We start from the raw sequence: 21385 nt of genomic DNA, 5'->3' as shown, positions 1-21385 counted from the left end.
CTGAGACTTTCCAGTTATTCTTCTATCCCAAACACCTGGCATAGGGAGTGGCATCCTATCTAAGCAAACTGCTGGGACCCACTGGAGACAGCAGCTGGTGTCTTTCCAGAAGCTGAAGCTGACAAACAACTACCTAGAGCCCCTTTGGCCACATAAGGATGGAGGCTGCCTGGCCTCAGGAGGCGAGTCCTGGGGCAGTGTTGTGAGCGGGATGCGGGGGGATGGGGTGGGGAGAATCCATGCCCAAGATTCAGCTCCTGGAGGAACGGGATGTTGTCTGGAGCATCTCTTTCATGGGGAAAGTTTGCTGAGCCTGTCTTCTATCGCCCTTTCTTTCTTTCATTATTTATTTATTTTTATTTATTTATTTATTTATTTATTTATTTATTTATTTATTTATTTTTGAGATGGAGTCTCGCTCTGTTGCCCAGGCTGGAGTGCGGTGGTGCAATCTCGGCTCACTGCAAGCTCCGCCTTCTGGGTTCATGCCATTCTCCTGCCTCAGCCTCCCAAGTAGCTGGGACTACAGGAGCCCAACACCACGCCCGGCTAATTTTTTTGTGTTTTTAGGTGACACAGGGTTTCACCATGTTAGCCAGGACCATCGCCCTTTCTTGTCGCCCCTTCAGCTGTCCTCACCTACGTTTCTTCCCTCTTGCCCAACCTGAGAAAGAGAGGTTTAACTTAACAACATCTCTTCAGAGTGTTTAAAAATGACGGACAAACTTAAATGTGAAACTATAAAACTTCTAGAAAAGTCATAAGAGAGAGGACCTAGGACTGGGTGAAGACCTGTTAGACTTGATGCCAAAAGCAATCCATAAGAGGAAAAATTGATCAATTAGAACACATCAGAATCAACCTTTGCTCTGGGAAAGAGCCTGCTGGGAGGATGAAAAAACAAATTCTAGACGGGGAGAAAATACAGCATTCGCAAACCACATATTCAACAAAGTCCTTGCACATAGATACATAAAGACCTCTCAAAACTCAGTAGCTTAAAAAAATCTAATTAGAAACAGGATAAAAGACACACACCTCATCAAAGGGGACATACAAGTGGCAAGTAAGCCCATGAAAAGCTGTTCAACGTCATTAGCTATTGAAGAAATGCAGATTATTAATAAAACCACAAGGTATCATTACACACAAATCAGGATGTCTAGAGTGAAAAAATGGTGAAAACATCATATTTTGGCAAGGCTGTAAAGAAACTGGATCCCTCCTGCATTGGTAGTAGGAATATAAAATGAGACAGCCACACTGGAAAATAGTTTGGTAGTTCCTTTCAAAACTAAAAATGGATTTACCATACAACGTATCATTTCAATTCTTAGGCATTTATTCCAGAGAAATGAAGAGTTATTTTCACATGGGGATTTGTACACGAATGTTCATAACATTTTCATGGTTTTTGTATAATATTTTTCTTGTTATTTTATTATTTATTTTTATTTTTAGAGACAAGGTCTCTCTCTGTCACTGAAGCTGGAGTGAAGTGTCACAGTCATAGGTCACTGCAGCCTCTACCTACTAGGCTCAATCCTCCCACCTCAGCCTCCTGAGTAGCTGGGACTACAGGTGCACACCACCACACCCTGCTAATTTTTAATTTTTTAAATGTAGAGATGAGGTCTCACTACATTGCCCAGGCTAGTCTTGAATTCCTGGGCTCACGTGTTCCTCTTACCTTGGCATCTTAAAGTGTTGGGATTACAGGCATGAGCTAATGTACCCAGCCACTATTTTCATAATGGCAAGAAATTTGGAAACCACTCAAATGTCCTTCAATAGGTGAATTTATACCATGGAATACTACTCTGATAAAAAGGAAGGAACCATTGATACATGCGACAACTTGTATAAACCTCAAGGAAGTTACACTAATGAATAAACATAATTCCAACAGGTTACGTACTCTATGGTTCCATTTATGTAATGTTCATGAAGTAACATAATTATAGAGAAGGAGAACAGGTTAGTAGTGGCCAGGGGTTAGGGACTGGGGAGAGAGGATGGGTGTAGGCTATAAGGAGTAACATGAGAGAGTCTTGTGGTGAAGGCATAGTTAAATCCCTTGGTGGTGGTGGTGGTTATGGTTATACAAGAAAGACTACATTGTGATAAAGTTACAGAGAGCTATGCACACACTACACACACACAGACACACACGAGTGCATGTATTAACAGGTGACATCTGAATAACATGTTTGGAATGTACCAATGTCAATTTCTTGGTTTGAATATTGTTCTAGAATTGTGTAAGGTATTCTTCACATTGGAGGGGCTGGGTATGGGTAGCTTGTATTCCCCTGTACATTTCTTTGCAACTTCTTGTTTTATTTTGTTTTTTTGAGACAGAGCCTCACTCCGTCACCCAGGCTGGAGTGCAGTGGTGCAATCTCAGCTCACTGCAAACTCTGCCTCCTGGGTTCAAGCGATTCTCATACCTCAGCCTCCCGAGTAGCTGGAATTATAGACGTGCTCTACCACGCCCAGCTAATTTTTATATTTTTAGTAGAGACAGGGTTTTGCCATGTTGGCCAGGCTAGTCTTGAACTCGTGGCTTCAAGTGATCCACCTGCCTCAGCCTCCCAAAATGCTGGGATTACAGGCGTGAGCCACCGCGCCTGGCCAACTTCTTGTTAATCTACGATTGTTTCAAAATAAAAAGTTTTATAGAACAGTGGATATTTTATATATGAATAGCCTATATGATGAATTTATACATGCTAACAACCTAATTAACAAAGGGATGGACATTTTTGGAGACCTGGAAGTGAATCCTCAAAAGTCTAAAATCCTGTTCTTGCTAAGAACTAAAATTGTAGGTATTCCACGCTCAGATGCTTTTGAGAGGATATTTAACTTGAGGTCATCACATTGGATTGATACCAGGAATCAGCATATTGTGCGCTTGAGAAGAGCAGAGGTGCAAGTCAAAAGAGATATGTCTTACCACTGCAGGCCGTGCAAAGAAACATTACTGGAAAAGGAAGCAGAAAGAGTAAAGATACCCCCCTGTGTCACCGGGCAGAAAGAAACAGGACGTGGTCTTTTGCTGTTGTTACTAAATATAGGTAGTCTTTTAAATTAGCCGTGTTGTTTTTATGTTTTCTTTATAAAAGTCTTACACGTATTTGTGTTAAGAATACACAACATATAAAGCCTACAAAATTTAAAGAGCCAATAAAGACTTTTTTTTTTTTTTTTTTTTTTTTTTTTTTGAGACGGAGTCTCGCTCTGTCGCCCAGCCCAGGCTGGAGTGCAGTGGCGCGATCTCGGCTCACTGCAAGCTCCGCCTCCCGGGTTCACGCCATTCTCCTGCCTCAGCCTCCCGAGTAGCTGGGACTACAGGCGCCCACAACCGCGCCCGGCTAATTTTTTGTATTTTTAGTAGAGACGGGGTTTCACCGTGGTCTCGATCTCCTGACCTTGTGATCCGCCTGCCTCGGCCTCCCAAAGTGCTGGGATTACAGGCGTGAGCCACCGCGCCCGGCCTGATTTTTTTTTTTTTTTGAGATGGAGTTTCACTCTTGTTGCCCAGGCTGGAGTGCAACAGCGCAAAACTTGGCTCACTACAACCTCCGCCTCCCGGGTTCAAGCAGTTCTCCTGCCTCAGCCTTCTGAGTAGCTGAGATTACAGGCGACGCACTATGCCCAGCTAATTTTGTATTTTTAGTAGAGACGGGGGTTTCTCCATGTTGGTCAGGCTGGTCTCGAACTCCTGACCTCAGGTGATCCGCCCACCTCGGCCTACCAAAGTGCTGGGAAGATTTTTTAAAAAAATAGTTAAACTCCTGTATCAGAGAACAGAACGAAATATTTAAAAGTATTGTTATACTTTTCTCACACATTGCTTAATTTGTTCTACTATTAATTACTATCATTAACTAGTTCTATTGTTCTGTTTAAATAATAACATTTATGTTACAGAAAGGTAAATAGTACAGAATAATATATTTCACCACCACATCTTTTCTGAGTTAAAGCAGTAACACGTGTATAATTACTTATTTCATGTTTTTCTTAGTCCATTTGTGTTGCTATCGCAAAATATCACAGACTGGGTAATTTATGGACAATATAAATTTATTTCTCACTGTTTTGGAGGCTGCAAGGTCCAAGAGGGCTGCACCAGTGGGTTTGGCGTCTGTGAGGGCTGCTTCCAAGGTGGCACTTCGTTGCTGTATCCTCTAGAGGGGAGGAAGACTGTTTCCTACATCGCAGAGGCAGAAAAATGATGGATGGGCAAAAAGGGATGCTCTCTCTCCCTCCAGTCCTTTTATCAGGTCAATAATCTCATTCATGAGGGCTCTGTCCCGTGACTTAGTTACCTCTGAAGGCCCCACTTCATAATACTATGACATTGGTGATTAAGTTTCAACACATGAATTTGGGGGGATATTCAGACCATAGCAATATTATGTTATTATGGGTTTTGTCATTATCACTGTGTCCCAGGTTGACTCTTTTAAAAGTTGATCATCCCGACCAGGCGCAGTGGCTCACGCCTGTAATCCCAGTACTTGGGAGGCCGAGGCAGGCGGTTCACGAGGTCAGGAATTCGAGACCAGCCTGGCCAACATGGTGAAATCCCGTCTCTACTAAAATACAAAAAAGTAGCCAGGTGTGGTGGCACGTGCCTGTAGTCCCAGCTACTCGGGAGGCTGAGACAGGAGAATGGCGTGAACCCAGGAGGCAGAGTTTGCGGTGAGCCAGAATTGCGCCACTGCACTCCAGCCTGGCGACAGAGCAAGACTCTGTCTCAAAAAAAAAAAAAAAAAAACAGTTGATCATCCCACAAATAACAATAGTGTCACCAAGAAGCAGCAGTAAGTCCAGTTGAAACTGGCTTCCTGATCCACCTCTGTATTTCCTTTGAGGTGAGGATAGTGAAGAGTGTACCACGCTGCTCACACATTTACTTCCTCCTCCTGACACCACAGTGATTGCGTTTTCTCCCTGTTAAGAGAGCGCTCTGAATTTAGTGCCACAATTTAAATGCATTCTTGAATAATAGTACCTGACAGAGACGGGAGTGAGACAAAGGGAGTATGAAATTAAAGAAGAAAAAAACTGGAAAATTTTTAAAAGAAATTGTTTCTGGCACGTAGTAAGAGGTATCTATCTCCTATCTCTCTCTCTCTCTGTCCGTGTTTCTCTCTCTCTGTCCATCCGTCTATTTACCTATTGAACAGATGAAAAAAGAATGAATGAGTAAGTGACCGAAAGTATGCTAAGTGTTGCTAAGTTTTCCAGTCCAGCTAATTGTGGAGACTCTCTCAAAAGGATTTAGAGAATACAGATTTGAAATCTTTTGGGTGTTTATCACATTTCTTAGTTGACTTAAACTGATTCTACATGTGAGAATATCATGTTTTGTGCTTTTTGTTTTGTTTTTTTTGCAGATAGGGTCTCGCCCTGTGGCCTAGGCTGGAGTGTAGTGGTGCAATCATAGCTCACTGCAGCCTCAACCTCCTGGGGTCAGGTGATCCTCCCACCTCAGCCTCACCAGTAGCCAGGACTACAGGCAATTTTGTGCTATTTTAGGCACCAGTTCCTTGCTGCATTCAGGATACCAGAGAAATGAATTTGGCTTTGTCAGAATGTTTCCAAACAATCCAGAGACAGGAAGCCCCACCCTTTGAAAACACACACTCTCGCAACCATATATTTAAGCTGAGCTGGGATTTTGTATGGTTTTAAATGTGCCCAGCTTTTATACAACTTTTGATTTTCATATAATGTGCACTCCGTTATGGAAATATTAATCGCATTTAAAATTACACACTTAAAATTAGAGCTTTTCATGGAAGCAAAGTATTAATATATCGTTTTATAACAAGCACTGTGAGACCTACGAAGAACCGCATCCCACACTGGCCTCCCAGGCAGGGATGAGGAAGGTCAGCTTTTCACCTCGATCACCCAAAGCTATAGCTATAAAGGATCTTGGAATTCATCCAGCCCACTTCTCCTGGCCCCCAACAAGCCCCTCTCATCACCCCGCCCCCATTCTGCAGATGAGGAAACTCCATGCCCAAAAGACCTTTTCCAGATTATTTCCATCAGGTTCTTCCTGATGCCTTCACCATGTGTGTCCACACTTTGTTAAGAGAACATTATTTTATTATTAGGCAGCATGATAATGGACCTATTGGCTTGTCCTCAGCCCTTTGTGTTGCCTTTTCAGAAAGACAAACAGGACAGAACAGGAGCAGGAGAACAGCAGTGCTCCCCAAAGCGCAGAAGCCCTGTGGGGCCCTGGTTTCCGCCGGGTTTTGTTGCACTTTAAGCTCAGCTGCAAGTTTTCATTTGTCCCCTTCAAGTTTAGTTTCACAAATAATGAAGCTGCCACCAATTTTTCTCAGCTTTTACTGTCCATTCCTTCCATTCACCACATTTAATTATCTTTTTGTGTCATTAACCTTATTGAATAATGTTAGCTCCAAAGTCATGGTTCAAAAAAGTATTTGACACATTTACTGGATAGTAGTTTGCTACTGCAAAATAGTATAAAACATCCTCAAGCCGGGCGCGGTGGCTCACACCTGTAATCCCAGCACTTTGGGAGGCCGAGGTGGGTGGATCGTGAGGTCAGGAGTTGAAGACCAGCCTTCAAGACCAGCCTGGCCACGATGGTGAAACTCTGTCTCTTATCAAAAATACAAAAATTAGCTGGGTGTGGTGGCACCCGCCTGTCATCCCAGCTACTCTGGAGGCTGAGGCAGAGAATTGCTTGAACCTGGGAGGCAGAGCTTGCAGTGAGCCAAGATCGCAGCACTGCACTCCAGCCTGGCGACAGAGCGAGACTCCATCTGGAAAAAAAAAAAAAAAAAAAAAAAATCCTCATTTACTCACAAGATTCTTAGACTTTAAAAAATACACTTACAAAAATTATATTGCATCTTTAAAAATATAAATGAGGAGGTTGGATAAATTAGCATGTAAATGTGGGTGGCATTTTGTGAATAGTCATTTTAATGTACTGAAAATAGCTATATTCATCAAAGATTAAAGTATCAATTAATTTAAAAATACTTTTCAAGTAGGCTGAGTGCAGTGGTTCACACCTGTAATCCTAGCACTTCTGGAAGGCCAGAGAAGGCAGATCACTTGAGGTCAGGAGTTCAAGATTAGCCTGCCCAACGTGACCAAATCCCATCTCTACTAAAAATACAAACATTAACCAGATGTGGTGGTGTGCACCTGTAATTCCAGCTACTCGGGAGGCTGAGACACAAGAATTGCTTGAACCCGGGAGGCAGAGGTTGCAGTGAGCTGAGACTGCGTCACTGCACTCCAGCCTGGGTAACTGAGCAAGACTCTTGTCTCAAAACAAAAAATTTTCGAATTAAATAGCTACTATTATGGAGAAATATTTAACTATCTTGAATTTTTCTTTTACAAGTACAGTATTTTGCTAATGATACTAAGATTGCACAACTCTTATACATATATTATTATAAATTATGTGATTCTGCTAAATTGATCAGATTTACTTGAGCTTTTTAAGGTGAAAATGTTTTGATATTTTCTTTTAGTAAAAAATACTTCTACTAGAAGATCCACGAGTACCTCTGTGGCTTCTCTATAGACCTTTTGTTTGTGGCACTCTAAATATTCCCTCATGAATCCTTATACCTGGATTCAACATTTGCAAGCAAAAACCTTTGGTAAGGAGGAAACATGATTTGTTCTCAGAGTACACAGCGTGGAATCTGCTTTGCTGGAAAGTGTGCCAGCCAAGTTGATGTGTGCTAGCGTGGCCCAGTGTGGCCTTCAGGGGAGGAAAGGCTAGGTGGCCTCTCACGGGGATGTGTGCTCTCTCCACACACTGGCCACTTGGGTTGCAGAATTGTGTCAGGGGAGAAAGGCCAGGCCATCTGCCAGCAATCTCAATGCAGTAATCTCAATGACTGTTTCTGTAGTGTCTGGTCATAGTTGACCAGAGGCAGAGCCAGACCTTTTTAGTCTTCCAAGGAAAAAAAGTCCTACATAGCTTATCTTCCCACGTCTGCCTCTAACAGTGGAGTAACTACTTGGTTTTATAGCACTTCATATATACAAAAGGAAGTAGTCTACCTAAGCCTTCCATTGCCTTTAGACGGTTTCCGTATATACCATTTTCTAGTGACATGGCATTCCCATTCAGACACCCTTATTGAGTACATGGCATGTCCCTCACAGTGCTAAGAAGCTAAGACAGTCTCTGCATATGTGTATAATACTTCTATAGGTTTATCCTTATGTATCAGTCAGTCGTTGCCGTGTAACAAACTACCTCAGTATTTAGCATATTAAAAAACAATCATGATTCTGTGGATAGGCAAATCTGGCTCAGACAGCTAGACTTGCCTGGGCTCGCTGTGCAGATGCAGTCAGTTTGTGGCTTGGCTGGGGCTGCGTGGGCTAGAATTCCCTCACTCATATGTCTACAGGTTGGCAGACCCTCAGCCAGGGTCTCTCATTTCTTTTCCACATGACCTCTCCAGCAAGCTAGTCTGAGCTTCTCCTGTGGTAGGCTCAGGACTCTCAGCAGCCCCAGTGCCGTAGTGCTGTTCGAGCCTCTGCTTGTGTCATGTTTACCCTTTAACTAAAGCAGTTCTCACTGCTGACCAGATACAAGGGATGGAAAAGACTCCATCTCTTGATGAGAAGAGCCCCAGTGGCATATCCAAACAGGGTCAGGAATAATGTATGGCAATTATTTACAATCTACCTACTTCAGCTGACAGAAATAGTTCAGATTTTATGTTACTGTTGATTTGTGTGATTAAAAAACTGTCAAATGTACACCAACATTTAAACATACTCCAAAGAAAGATGAATAATACAATAAACCCTCCATGTGCTCATCTCTTGATTCACCAATTTTCCATATTCTGCTACATTTGCCTCCTCTATTTTTTATTTTTCTCTTTGCTAAAGTATTTAAAAGCAAATCCTAAACATGTCATTTCAACTTTAAGTATTTCAACATGTATCTCCTAAAAAGGGGTCCTTCCTTATGTAGCCATGATGCCATTGTCACATCTAGGTACCATCTAACACTCAGTCCACAATCACATTTCTCCAATTGTCTTTAAAATGCCATTTTACAGTGAGGAGATGTGAAAAGAAATCCACATAAAATCCACAGCAGTCCCATTTTTCTTTCTTTTTTATTAACTTGTTTTTAAAATGGGGTCTTTTTTCCTAAATAGACCTTCCCACATCTGTCTGTTAAGCTTGCCTTTGGAGTCATTTAACGTGCACCTTCTTCCCTTGTATTTGTTTATGCACATTAGCCCTGTAGACTGAATTTCATTCAGGTTTCACTTTTTGGCAGGAATCCTTCATAGATAATACTTGTGTGCTTCCAATTGCCTCACATGGGAGGTATAAATGTTTGCTTGTCTTGTTTTTAAGATGTTTATAAGATTGATCATTTGATCCTTTAATGATCACTGCCTGAATCTATTATTTCATTAAGTGGTACAGGATGATGATTTTCTATAATTCCTTCCAGATTTATTAGGAAAAACTTTCCCTCAGCAATTAGAGTTATTTGGCTATCTGAAATAAAGTTCATACAAAATATATTCTCCCCTTTTAATTGAGAGCTTACAGAGTAAGGACTTGGTTTTATTCAATAGGTTATTGTTTGTTTGGGGGGCTCTCTTGCTTTCCTGCTCTTTTCTGTTAATTGTGAATTAATGGGTTTTAGATATTCAGGGTGTTTCAGTCAGGTGCATTCTTTTTCTTTTCTTTCTTTCTGTTTTATTTTTGAGGATCACATTGTATCATCTTTGGCCAATAGGAGCTACTTGTTGTCAGCTTCTGTATCCTTTTGACTCATTATTCTTTGAGAACTTCCTTGCTTTCTGGCCCCAAATGTCCCAAGGTTATCTGATTATCTTGTATATTTCTTGCTCCAGACCTGTAATCAGCTGTTCCTTGTTGGAGATTACAATACGGACATTAGGAGTGCTCCTTGCTATTGAGTTTCTGTTACTCCCAGTCCTTTTCAATGGCCAGAGCTAGGAATTATATTAAAAAAATATATTAATTCTGAATTTTTCAACTTAAACTAGAACTACAAAATTTTTACTTAACTTTTTTATTTTATACTTGTTTCTCTTTTCTCTTAAACAGAAAATCTTGGTTTCTAACAACATTAACATACATTAATATATATTAGTGTAATAATATGTAATAATATTAGCATTATTATATACTAGTATATAATAATGTTAATATTACTTTGAAATTCTTATATATTTATATGTAGCTTCAAAACTATTATATACATAGTATGGTAATGTTCATATAAATTGATGTGTGTTAATTGCTAATAGATGTAAAACATAATAATATATATTACATCATATATTAGACAATACATTATACATATTATACACTTACATAAATATTATTCTGACATGTATAATTACATATTAGATGACATGCTAATGAATATGTAACAGTTTTATATTAGTTAATGTACACATACACATATAGAGCAGTTTCAAAGTAATAATGTTATTACTAAAAACTGCTGAATTAAATTTAAGATTTTTTTACAGTGCTACTTTCATTAGAATATGCTAGTGTCATTGGAAATAATTCTTTTATCTGTATAGTTAGGTCACTGATTTAATGTATATGAATTTTCTTGCTTCAATTTTTTTTCAGCTTTTAAGAAACTGCTTTTTTTTTAAACTTCATTGTATTTTTTTTTTAAATGTAAGATATGTTTGTTTCCAGAGCCAAAGTGGTTTATAATAAGGGAATATCTAGAAAAGTCTCGTATCATTGCTGCCCTGTCTCCCCTAAAATAACCATTATTACTTGTTCTTAGTTTTCCTTCCAGTGTTTCTTTTTACAGATGTGTATTTATCCTTCTTTAAAATACTTTAAAAATAAATATACTTACCTGTTTTTAAAATGCAGTGTTTTACAAAGTTCTACTAATGTTTCTGTATTTTACATTTATTTGTTTTGAAAGACTTGTTATGAAGGTTTTATAACCCACACATTGAAAAAAAAATGCCAACAGTATACTTTGGGGGAGTCTTCTGCTGCTTTTAAGAAATCTTTTTTTTTTTAAGGCAATGAATTTGGCACTACCTGCCATTTTGGGAGGACAGACTCTAATCTAAAGAAATGTAAATTTCTTCTAATCTCCCCTTAGGGTTTGAGGCTCAGAAATGTCTCACAGCAGTTCTTTCACAAAGGTGAGCATGAGGAAAAAAGTTTCCTGAACCGAATCAGAAATGTGACACTCCACGTGGACCCTCAGTGTGACTTTGTATTTATGCTCTGCCTCCTCCTCCAGGCACCCTGACACACCTAAGCTTATGAAACTCCAGAGGCTCAAAAGTAACATGTCCAAAATAGTTTTCACAAGATTTGTAAAGTAGGAGGAATTGGCAAAATTGGAAGCATATAGGAGAAATTAAAGAGTTAAAACAGGCAGAACTTGATGCAATTTAAGTATACTGTACCCATGTGAATCTTTTAGTTTTCAACAAATGTCTCATAGTTATGCAAGATATTAATATTAGGGGAAGTCAGGTAAAGGGTGTACAGGAACTCTGTGTACTATCTTTGCAACTTTTCTGTAAAGCTAAACTTATTCTGAAATAAACTGTACTTAACACACACACACATAGAACCAGCCAAGAGCCAAGACTTAGAATTGGGGCCCAGCATGGTGGCTCATGCCTGTAATCCCAGCACTTAGGGAGTCCAAGGCAGTGGATCCCTTGAGGTCAGGAGTTCAAGACCAGCCTGGCCAACATGGTGAAACCCCATCTCTACTAAAAATACAAAACAAAACAGAAACCTAGCCGGGCACTGTGGCAGGCTCCTGTAATCCCAGCTACTGGGGAGGCTGAGGCAGGAAAATCTCTTAGACCCATGAAGCGGAGGTTGCAGTGAGTAGAGATCAAGCCACTACACTCCAGCCTGGGCAACAGAGCAAGACTCCACCTCAAAAAAAAAAAAAAAAAAAGAAGACTTAGAATTCATTCAGTTCAAAAGAATACATGTTAACAAATCAAAAGAAATAACCTGATAGAGCAAAATGGGTAAGTGATGTAATAGGCAAGTGATACACCATTGTTGTCTACCAGAAAGGTGAAACTACAAAAGATTAATATTATCAAGTGTTCATATGCGGGGAGGGGAGGAAACAAGATAAGTTGATCTGGTTTTCTTAAAGGGCAATTTGGCAGTATCAGTGAAAATGTTTTTTTAAGTAAGCATATATTTTTGTTTGTTTGTTTGTTTGTTTTTTGAGACGGAGTATTGCTCTGTTGCCCAGGCTGGAGTGCAGTGTGGCATGATCTTGGCTCACTGCAACCTCTACCTCCCAGGTTTAAACGATCCTCCTGCCTTAGCCCCCCTAGTAGCTGGAATTAACAGGCACACGCCACTATGCCCGGCTACTTTTTGTATTTTCAGTAGAGACAGGGTTCCGCCATGTTGGCCAAGCTGGTCTCAAACTCCTGACCTTAGCTGATCCACCTGCCTTGGCCTCCCAAAGTGCTGGCATTACAGGCGTGAGCCACCACGCCCGGCATAAGCATATTCTTTAACCTAGAAAATTCCCTTTTGGATGTCTCTCCTAGAGAAATACTTATACATATGTACAAAAAGATATATATGTATTTTGTTGTTGTTGTTGTGACATTATCATAGAAATCATCTTAGTTTGATAAACTATAATGCACCCATATTATGGAATACTAAACAGCCATTTTAAAATGATGAAACAGATTTTCATTATTTAATATAATCTCCAAGGTGAAATATTACATTAAAAAGTTACAGAACGTAAATATTGTCTATCATTTAGAACACACAAAACCATATTCTTATATTCGTATATTCTCTCTCTCCTTCTCTGTCTCCACACACACATATCACATAAATAAATAAACAGAAAGTGATCTGGAAATACACTCTCTAGTTAGGCTTAGATCATAGTATTCCTGGGTAATTATAGGAATGGGAATGCAGTGGGTGTTGTTCTGTTGGACTTTAAAAAACATTTCAATTGCATGAATCTTTCACAGAAGGACTATATGCCAGTATTACTTGTGAAATTAAAGTGGGGAGGGGGAAGAATGTCAAAAAACCTGGGCATGCATTCACAACAGAAAGACCTAGTTGTGACAGACGACTCTCGAGAAGCTTGTCACAAACTGACAGAACAGTATGTGCAGGAAGAGGTGGACTCAGAGCTGCCTCTATAATCTAGGGGCCCTTTGTTTCAAAGGGAGGAAAAAAGTGTCATTAAAGGTACACATAAAGCTTTTTCTTTTCTTCTAGGGTTTCCATCCTGACTTGTCATTTTTTAAATGCACTATTTCACGTTCGGAGTAAAGAACAATTAAAAATGTGAATTATCAGCATGAATTTTACTGTTTATATTGTGCAATACCAGTTTTAAATGCAAATTTCAGAATATTTAACTCATATGAGGAGTCACTGAAATTACACAGTTTATATTTTGTGGCTTGTCCCTGGAGGATGCCTCAAGCTGGCTAGAAGAGACTGAACACAGCCAGACTCGGGAAGGTTGGAAGCAGGGAGAGGATCCCATCCCCAGGCAGGGAGACAGCCCAGGGAACCCTCTGGCCCTGAGGCCCCAGGGGATCGGGGGTGGGTAATGAGGCAAGTACAGACCCTCATAGGGCCCTGGGGTCCCACTAATGTGTGCTGGACCTGATAGCTTGCTGTGATGACATTCAAGCATACCTCCTGACCTAAATGCCCTGCTGGGGACAGGGTCTGGGGACTTTGAGCCACAAGACTATTGCTGCAACCCACAGCAGATGGTAACCACCAAGAATTCTTAAACCTCCATGACTGGATCTGGAACCCAGGCTGGACCAACGGTTCACCCCACCAAGACATGGTCTCCAACCAGGCAGCCACCACACAGAGTGATACTGCCTGTTTGGGGCTTTTGTGCACTCAAGACGCTGTGGGTATGCATACTCAAACCCCACTCCTTGCTTGGATCCCTTTCAGCAGTGGCAGTGGAGCAGAGTGGGAGAGGACCAGCAGGGGTATCAAGAGCTGTGGGAGCGGGCAGCTCAGATACCCTCCTAGGAGGCGACAGGACCCTGTGAGAGCAGAGGCCCCAGTACCCCAGTGTGTGCCTCATTTTCCCATTGACCTTCACTTACAAAACACAAATCCGAAACAAAAAGTCCTTACAATTCAAGACAGCAACCACATTAAACCCAAACTGCAAGCCCTTCTGCCCTGGGGTCTTGTACACCTGCAGTAGTGCACGCCTTGGTAGGTAGCCTGGGGAGCCCTGTGTTTAAGATGGGGAACACTAGAGGAAGCTTGAATTCTCAGAGGTAGAATTCATTAGCTAATGACAGGATGAAGATGATAGAGAAAGAGGACACAGCTGAGAGGGTCAGCCCCCCAGACGGGATTCGTAACCCTTGGGGGGAAGATGGAGAGGAAAAGCAGATGCCCAGGGTAGGCTCGTCAGTGTTTTGGCAGGAAGGGAAGGGAGTTTCTATTCCTTAATGTCTGTTTTCTCTATGGATTATGAGATGAGATGTTTTGCCTGGGCTGGGGAGGGAGTCTTAAAGGAATCATAGGAAAGTGTAGCTCAGAGTGGAGGAGCTGTGAAGAACGGAGGAAAAACCTCTGAGAGATGAGCCAGAGGCCTATATGCCAGCCTGCCTGGATTCCAGTCATGGATTTACGGAACTTCCGACCTGCCTGGTTGTGCAATATTTAGGACCCTGAATAAAGAAAGCTCCACCTTGCCCCAAGCAGAGGTAAGGGTAGCCCCAAAGGAGGAATTCTTTTGAGGGATAACTTTCTGTATACTGAATTGAATTAAAAAAGACTTATTTTTTAGTGTTTATGTGTTCTTTAAAAAAAAAAAAAATGAAATGGTGTTGGTAATAGCTTTCTTTTTGTATTTCTAAACTGTGGTAATATGTACATAATATAAAATTTGCCATTTTAATTATCTTTACATATACAGTTTATAATGTTTGTTTTAAAATGTTTTTACTATATAAGATTAAAAAGTTGGTACTCCTATAATGCATCTCTAAGATGCTTTTAAAATTTTTATTGGTCTATGAAATTTAGAAACATTATGAGCCTTAAAAGAATTTTTCCCCCATTTAACATTGTTACATGACTTTATTGGCAGAGGAAAATTCTGTAACAATTTGTAGAATCTTTAATGGTATGGCCTAGGAGTGAGATCAGGATTACTTTTGGTTGTTATAACATCTTGGTAAAGTGCTTCTCCTAATATTTTGTATATATTCTCTTCTGTGACATTATCGAGATTGTCTCATGTTCTACTACCGTACATAAATACTTCCTCTTTGTATGTCAAACGTAAACTCACAGTTCATATAAAAATAACATAAATATGCTTTCATAAGGATCTTTTTTTGCAATTAAAACCATCAATATACATATACACAAATTAGGCGTGGATATAGTTGTTCATTTGGTCAAGGCTGTTTTATTAAGTAGTTGTATCTAAAATGTGTAAAGATTTTGCACACATAATGCTTTTTTCATTCTGAGCCGCAGACACCAAAAATCCCACAGGAAGTTGTCTTTTAAGTGTTGTGGTTTTTTAGTTTCCTGTTCAGTTGCAAAAATGATCAGAAATAAGATAAATCCGTACAATCGAAAGAGATTTGTGGTTAAACATTATTGTAACTCTAAATGAGAATCCTTAATTAACTTGTATTTCTTCCCATATTGATCTAGAGGAGCTATGATGACATGCATATGTAAGCATAAAAGTCAGAAAATACTTTTTTGGTGTTCCATGGATAAACTCTTTAATTGTTAAAAGGGTGATTCTTTCAGATAATGCTTTATGCTTTCCACTTGTTATCAAAGCACCTACCCAAAAAATAAACTGTAGGAATAGAACTTTGTTGGCAACAATAGAATTGTTGGCAACAGTATTTTACCTTTATTTTACAGCTGATAAAAACCTTCTCTTGTTTATCTAGAGAAAAGAACAGACTTTATGGAGTTTAATTTAGATATTAAAAATACCATTGAAAAATTTTAAAGTGATACTATTAGTCACTGAAATACTAAATATAATTTTTAAAGAACAGGATTCTCATGATGAAATATTTTTTCTTGATTTCATTTTTTAAACCATGGCAAAGGTGAAACTGTTAAATATGTAACTATTTTTAATTAGTTGCAATCTAGCATTTAAATTACACATTGGACAACTTGTAAAAGTGACAAAGAAGGAAAAGTGAAAAAATGTCAGTGTATTTGTAGATACGTCTCTCGATTTAGGTGCTATTAAAGATACCACACCTAGTTCTAGGCAGGTTATGCAATTGCACATCGTAAATGGTAAAGATAATGTGAAGGTCTTTCATCACCACCTTTTAAAATTAAAAAATACCTCCCAAACCTTTTTAAATGGTGTTTGCACATGAGGAAATTTAATCACAATCTTTTTTTTTCTTTTTTCTTTTTTTAAATAGGGTCTCACTGTTTCCCAGGCTGGTCTCAAACTCCTGGCCTCAAATAATCCTCTGGTCTTGGCCTCACAAAGTGCTGGGATGATGATGATGATGATGATGATGATGATGATGATGATGATGATGATGATTTGAGGCAGAGTTTTGCTCTTGTTGCCCAGGCTGGAGTGCAATGGCTCAATCTCAGCTCACTGCAAACTCCACCTCTCGGGTTCAAGCGATACTCCTGCCTCAGCCTCCCAAATAGCTGGGATTACTGGCGTCCGCCACCATGCCCGGCTACTTTTCTTTTATATTTTTAGTAAAGATGGGGTTTCACCATGTTGGCCAGGCTGGTTTCAAACTCCTGACCTCAAGTGATCTGCCTGCCTTGGCCTCTCAAGTGCTAGGATTACAGGCGTGAGCCACTGCGCCCGGCCTCAAGTGCTGGGATTATAAGCGTGGGCTACTACGCCTGGCCACAATTCTTTTTTTCTTTTTTTTTTTTTTTTTTTGAGACGGAGTCTTGCTCTGTCACCCGGGCTGGAGTGCAGTGGCGCGATCTCGACTCACTGCAACCTCCGCCTCCCGGGTTCACGTCATTCTCCTGACTCAGCCTCCGGAGTAGCTGGGACTACAGGCACACGCCACCACACCGGGCTAATTTTTGTATTTTTAGTAAAGACAGGGTTTGACTATATTGGCCAGGCTGGTCTCGAATTCCTGACCTCGTGATCCGCTCGCCTCGGCCTCCCAAAGTGCTGGGATTACAGGCGTGAGCCACCACGCCCGGCCCACAATTCTTAAAAGAATAAATACTTTGTCCAAAACCAAAACAATTACAACATGACTTTAAAACAAAAATGACTTCAACCATTTTTATGAAGAACAAAATGGCTCTTTTCTAGTTCAGATGGCTTTGAATTGCAAGATGTGTGGCATTTTACTTCGAAGCCTTAATTGATATTTATGTGTCATCTACACGTATTTCTTTGTCAAATTTGTTCTTTTCATACAGTTGAATTCTAAAGAGAAAACCATTGTCTAAAACCTGATGTTTATGCTTTCTTCCATTTCTTCTGTGCCGGTTGTGGCACTATACCAGATACTTTAAATATGTTATCATTATGTTGCTAAGACTTTCTGGCATTTTTGAAGACCTTTACATTTACAAGTGTAGATTAGTGAGGCTAGGAATGGTTTCTTACCATGTCCCTTGGTGTTTAGCAAAGCCGTCAACATTGTGGGAAGTTTGTGTAGTGGCTGATTACACTGAACCATGGACTGCACGTTTTAAACCCTTTTCTGCCCAACTTTGAGTTGCAGGGACAGCGTTTGGAATGCAGGGCAGCTTGACCCGTTCAGTTAACAAGAATTTCAGCAATCTTGATGGCCAAAAATAAACTTTTGAGATTCCTGTCTAGATGGGCGGGAAAGAGACTTTGGATATATCTTGAGGTCTAATGTGGGGTGTGGGCCGAGATGGCACAGGTCTCTAGGGTGTGTCTCAGGCTGCTGCCTCCGGGTGCCCATGACCTCATCACCAGTTTCAGCCTTGGCAGTCGGCGCTGGTGAACGAAAGCAATGCTCTGACCCTGCTGGAGCTCCTCGGAGATGAAAGCCATGACGCGCCTTGCAGAAAATGCATTCCGCCTTCCGTGGAAACAACGCCCAGGCACGCGGTGACAGCCGTGACCATGCTGTTTGCCCAGTGAAGGAAACAACTGTCGGGTATCGGCTCTGCCGGCCTTTCCAGCCGCACTCATGCCTGGGGCTCATCCAGCGTGGCTTGTCGAGGAGCAACTGGACAAGTCTCTCAAGGAAAGCTTTGGTGCACAGGCGCTTTCTCCTTGGGGCGAATTCTGCCGGACCTTGGATAAAAACAAACAGGAAGACTCGCACGGCAGCGGAAACTGTCTTTCCAAGTTACTTGGGTTACCCGGCTTTTCCTTCCGCGCCTGGGGTCGGACCCCGGCCGCTCGCCCCGCCCCCTCCCCCGCCGCGGTCCCGCCCCCGCCCCGCCCCGCCTTGCCTCGCCTGGTCCAGCCCCGCCCCCGTCGGGCCGGGCATGCTCAGTGGGCCGGGCCGGCAGGTTTGCGTGGCCGCTGAGTTGCCGGCGCCGGCTGAGCCAGCGGACGCCGCGTTCTTGGCGGCCGCCGGTTCCCGGGAAGTTACGTGCGGAAGTCGGCTTCCGAGGAGACGCCGGGAGGCCACGGGTGCTGCCGAGGGGCGGGCGACCGGGCGGGGCCGACGTGGCCGGGCTGCGAAAGCTGCGGGAGGCCGAGCGGGTGGCCGCGCTCGGAGGGAGGTGCCGGTCGGGCGCGCCCCGTGGAGAAGACCCGGGCGGGGCGGGCGCTTCCCGGACTTTTGTCCGAGTTGAATTCCCTCCCCGTGGGCCGGGCCATTCCGGCCGCCCCCGCCCCTGCCCCGCTCGCTCTCGGGAGATGTTTATTTGGGCTGTGGCGTGAGGAGCGGGAGGGCCGGCGCCGCGGAGTTTCGGGTCCGAGGAGCCTCGCGCGGCGCTGGAGAGAGACAAGATGTCCGCCAGAGCTGCGGCCGCCAAGGTGAGCGCCTCCGCGGCCGCCAGGGCCGGACCGAGCCGAGCGCCGCCGCCCGCCCGCCGGCATCGGGCCGGCGTCCCGCCCTCCCTCGCCGGCGGCTACCTGGGCCCCGGGGCGGCGGGGTGGGCAGGGCTGGCGCGGGGCCGCGGGCCGCGGGGAGACCCTCGGGCGGGGGCGGCGCGGGCCGAGCTGGGGACGGCCGGGGAGGGGGCTGCGGGCGCCCGGCCGCCGTCCCGGGCAGGTGCATCGCTGCCGGCGCTTGTTCCTGGCTGCGGTTCGCCGAGGGCGGGGACGCGCAACAGGTCCCTCGCGGAGAAACTCGGCTCCGGTGAGGGTTCTGCGGCGGCCGTGAGCCGGCCCTCGGTGGGTCGGGGCTTGGGGTGCCACCTCCAGCTGACCGGGAGCTGCTGTCTTTGGAGGAGTGGTTGGTCCCCGGCGAAACCTTGTAGTTTCGATCTGATGTCACTCCCTGCGGTATGCACACGCCAGCGATAAGGCTTTGAGACTGCAAAACACTCCACTCAGCCTGTGAGGCGTAGTAGGTCGCGTTTCTTTCATGCCGTGTGACTTATTTAAGGTAACTTTGAAAATAACCTCTTTAACATTTAGTAATTTAACTTGAATTAAACTTTCAAAAGTAATACAAAGTATTCCTAGGAATGGATAATAGGATGAGCTCTTAAAAATTAGTAAAGACCGGTGAGTTCAGCCAAAAAAAAGTAACATTCTTCCTATCACTTTTCCCATGTGCTCTGAAATATTATTCCATTTTCCCATTGCTTGGAAACTGACTTGTGTATTACATTAAAAAGCCAAAATTCCTGAAAAACAGAATCCTTCTCCCATTTTGTATATTAATTTTTTTTATAAAGTAGTACTTGCTATTTCAAACAATTAAAGGAATACAGAAATGTGAGCAGTAAAAATCTGCCTTTTAAAGAAAATCAATTCATTACTTAAAATAGTGTCGAGATATTTGGGCAGATAGTGGTTTTATGTGTGCAGTTTTGTTTGAAATGCTTACTCGTAACATCTGCGAGCAGGAATGATACGCCTCTGAAACTGTTGAACTCTCACAGAAGCTTGTTTGCTGGCTGGGAGAAGCTAGAGGTTACACTTATTAATGAATAGATCGTTTTAAGGGATATACTATTCTTCGTTTAAGAAAAATTTAACTTGTACCTTTTTGACCTTATATAGATGAAGAACAAGCTAAAGGTAATACTTTATCCAGAGATTTAGGATAAAAGGCAACATTTTGCTTTGGTTTTAAAATAAGCTCCCATTATTTATCTTTTCTGGGGCTTCCTTTCCTAGGAGGAAAGGCTTTGTTTCCGTATTACACAGAATGTCACTTTGTTCCTGAAGTGTGATCTCTGCTACTTAATATGCAAGACAACACACTTTTAAGAGGTTATTTCAAGTATGGAGAGAAATACGTTTTCAGTGGATTGCCGCAGTAAGGTGATTTAGAAGGAGAAGGAGTACTTGTTTTCTTGAATTATAGTATTGAGATTTGTATGGCATATTGAAAATATTACATTGTAGGGATGTTTTTTGCGTTCTAAATATTTACGAGTAAAATGCAAGTTGAAAGCTTATTTTTTAGGATGCTGTATTATGGAGCCACCTCAGAATTTTATATAGAGCAAAACAGGCCATAAATAAATAGATGAAATGAAATAATATTTAGTGACCTGTTTCCCTAAGTCACATTTAATTTTTGAAGGTGGTTAAAATGCTTACTAAGAGCCAGGCTGGACTCAGTGCTTTACGTATGATGCTTTTGTTTTCTGCACCCCCGCTCAGTTAAAAAAAAAAAAAAAAAAGCAGCAGCAATATTAATTTGGGAGCTTGTTGTTTTTGGTTTTAGCGTAATAGTTTGGAAAACTCCTGTCTAATAAGCCCGTGCTTTTGATTCTTTTTTTTTTTTTTTTTTCGTAATGGTTGAATAGTTTGTCATCCTATGAATATGCTGCTGTTTAGACTATCTTTGCTTTATTGATAATTTGTTTCCAGGATTTTGCTGTTGGTATAGTAGCCTTTTTATATCTGTGCACATATATTAGTGCATATCAGATTCTTAAAAATGGAATTACTGAGGCAAAGGCTATGTGCAGTTTAAATGCTGATATACACTACTAAATCTTTCTCTATAAAGACTACCTAGAAATAAATATAACAAATATTGGTGAGCTACTGGAATCTTAATGAAGGACATAAAGTGAAGTCTGAAAAAATGAGATGAAACAATATATTTTCCAGATGGAGACGGTCACTGTTGTAGAATTTACTAATTTTCCCCAAGTCAGTGTCTTCTAGTGTCGTATTGTA

At 41.8% G+C, this 21385-nt stretch overlaps 1 protein-coding gene across 13 annotated transcripts in view; it reads left to right on the top strand.

The window, feature by feature from the left end:
• The window catches only part of LOC105497535 (tight junction protein 1), a 364046-nt gene that overhangs the window by 218420 nt on the left and 124241 nt on the right, over positions 1–21385 (top strand). Inside the window, exon 1 of one of the 13 annotated variants that reach the window (XM_071067226.1) lies at positions 18588–19054. The exons of 11 other annotated variants lie outside the window; for them this stretch is intronic. In XM_071067226.1, coding sequence (XP_070923327.1) covers positions 19028–19054 — 27 coding nt within the window. In that variant the 5' untranslated portion in view covers positions 18588–19027. Of the gene's footprint in view, positions 1–18587; positions 19055–21385 lie in introns of those variants that run through there. One more of the 13 variants, XM_071067222.1, reaches the window with a different exon arrangement.

The sequence above is a fragment of the Macaca nemestrina genome, chromosome 7, assembly GCF_043159975.1.
Source record: "Macaca nemestrina isolate mMacNem1 chromosome 7, mMacNem.hap1, whole genome shotgun sequence".
NCBI classification, from domain to species: Eukaryota; Metazoa; Chordata; class Mammalia; order Primates; family Cercopithecidae; genus Macaca; species Macaca nemestrina.
This window is presented reverse-complemented; position numbering and strand designations above follow the sequence as displayed.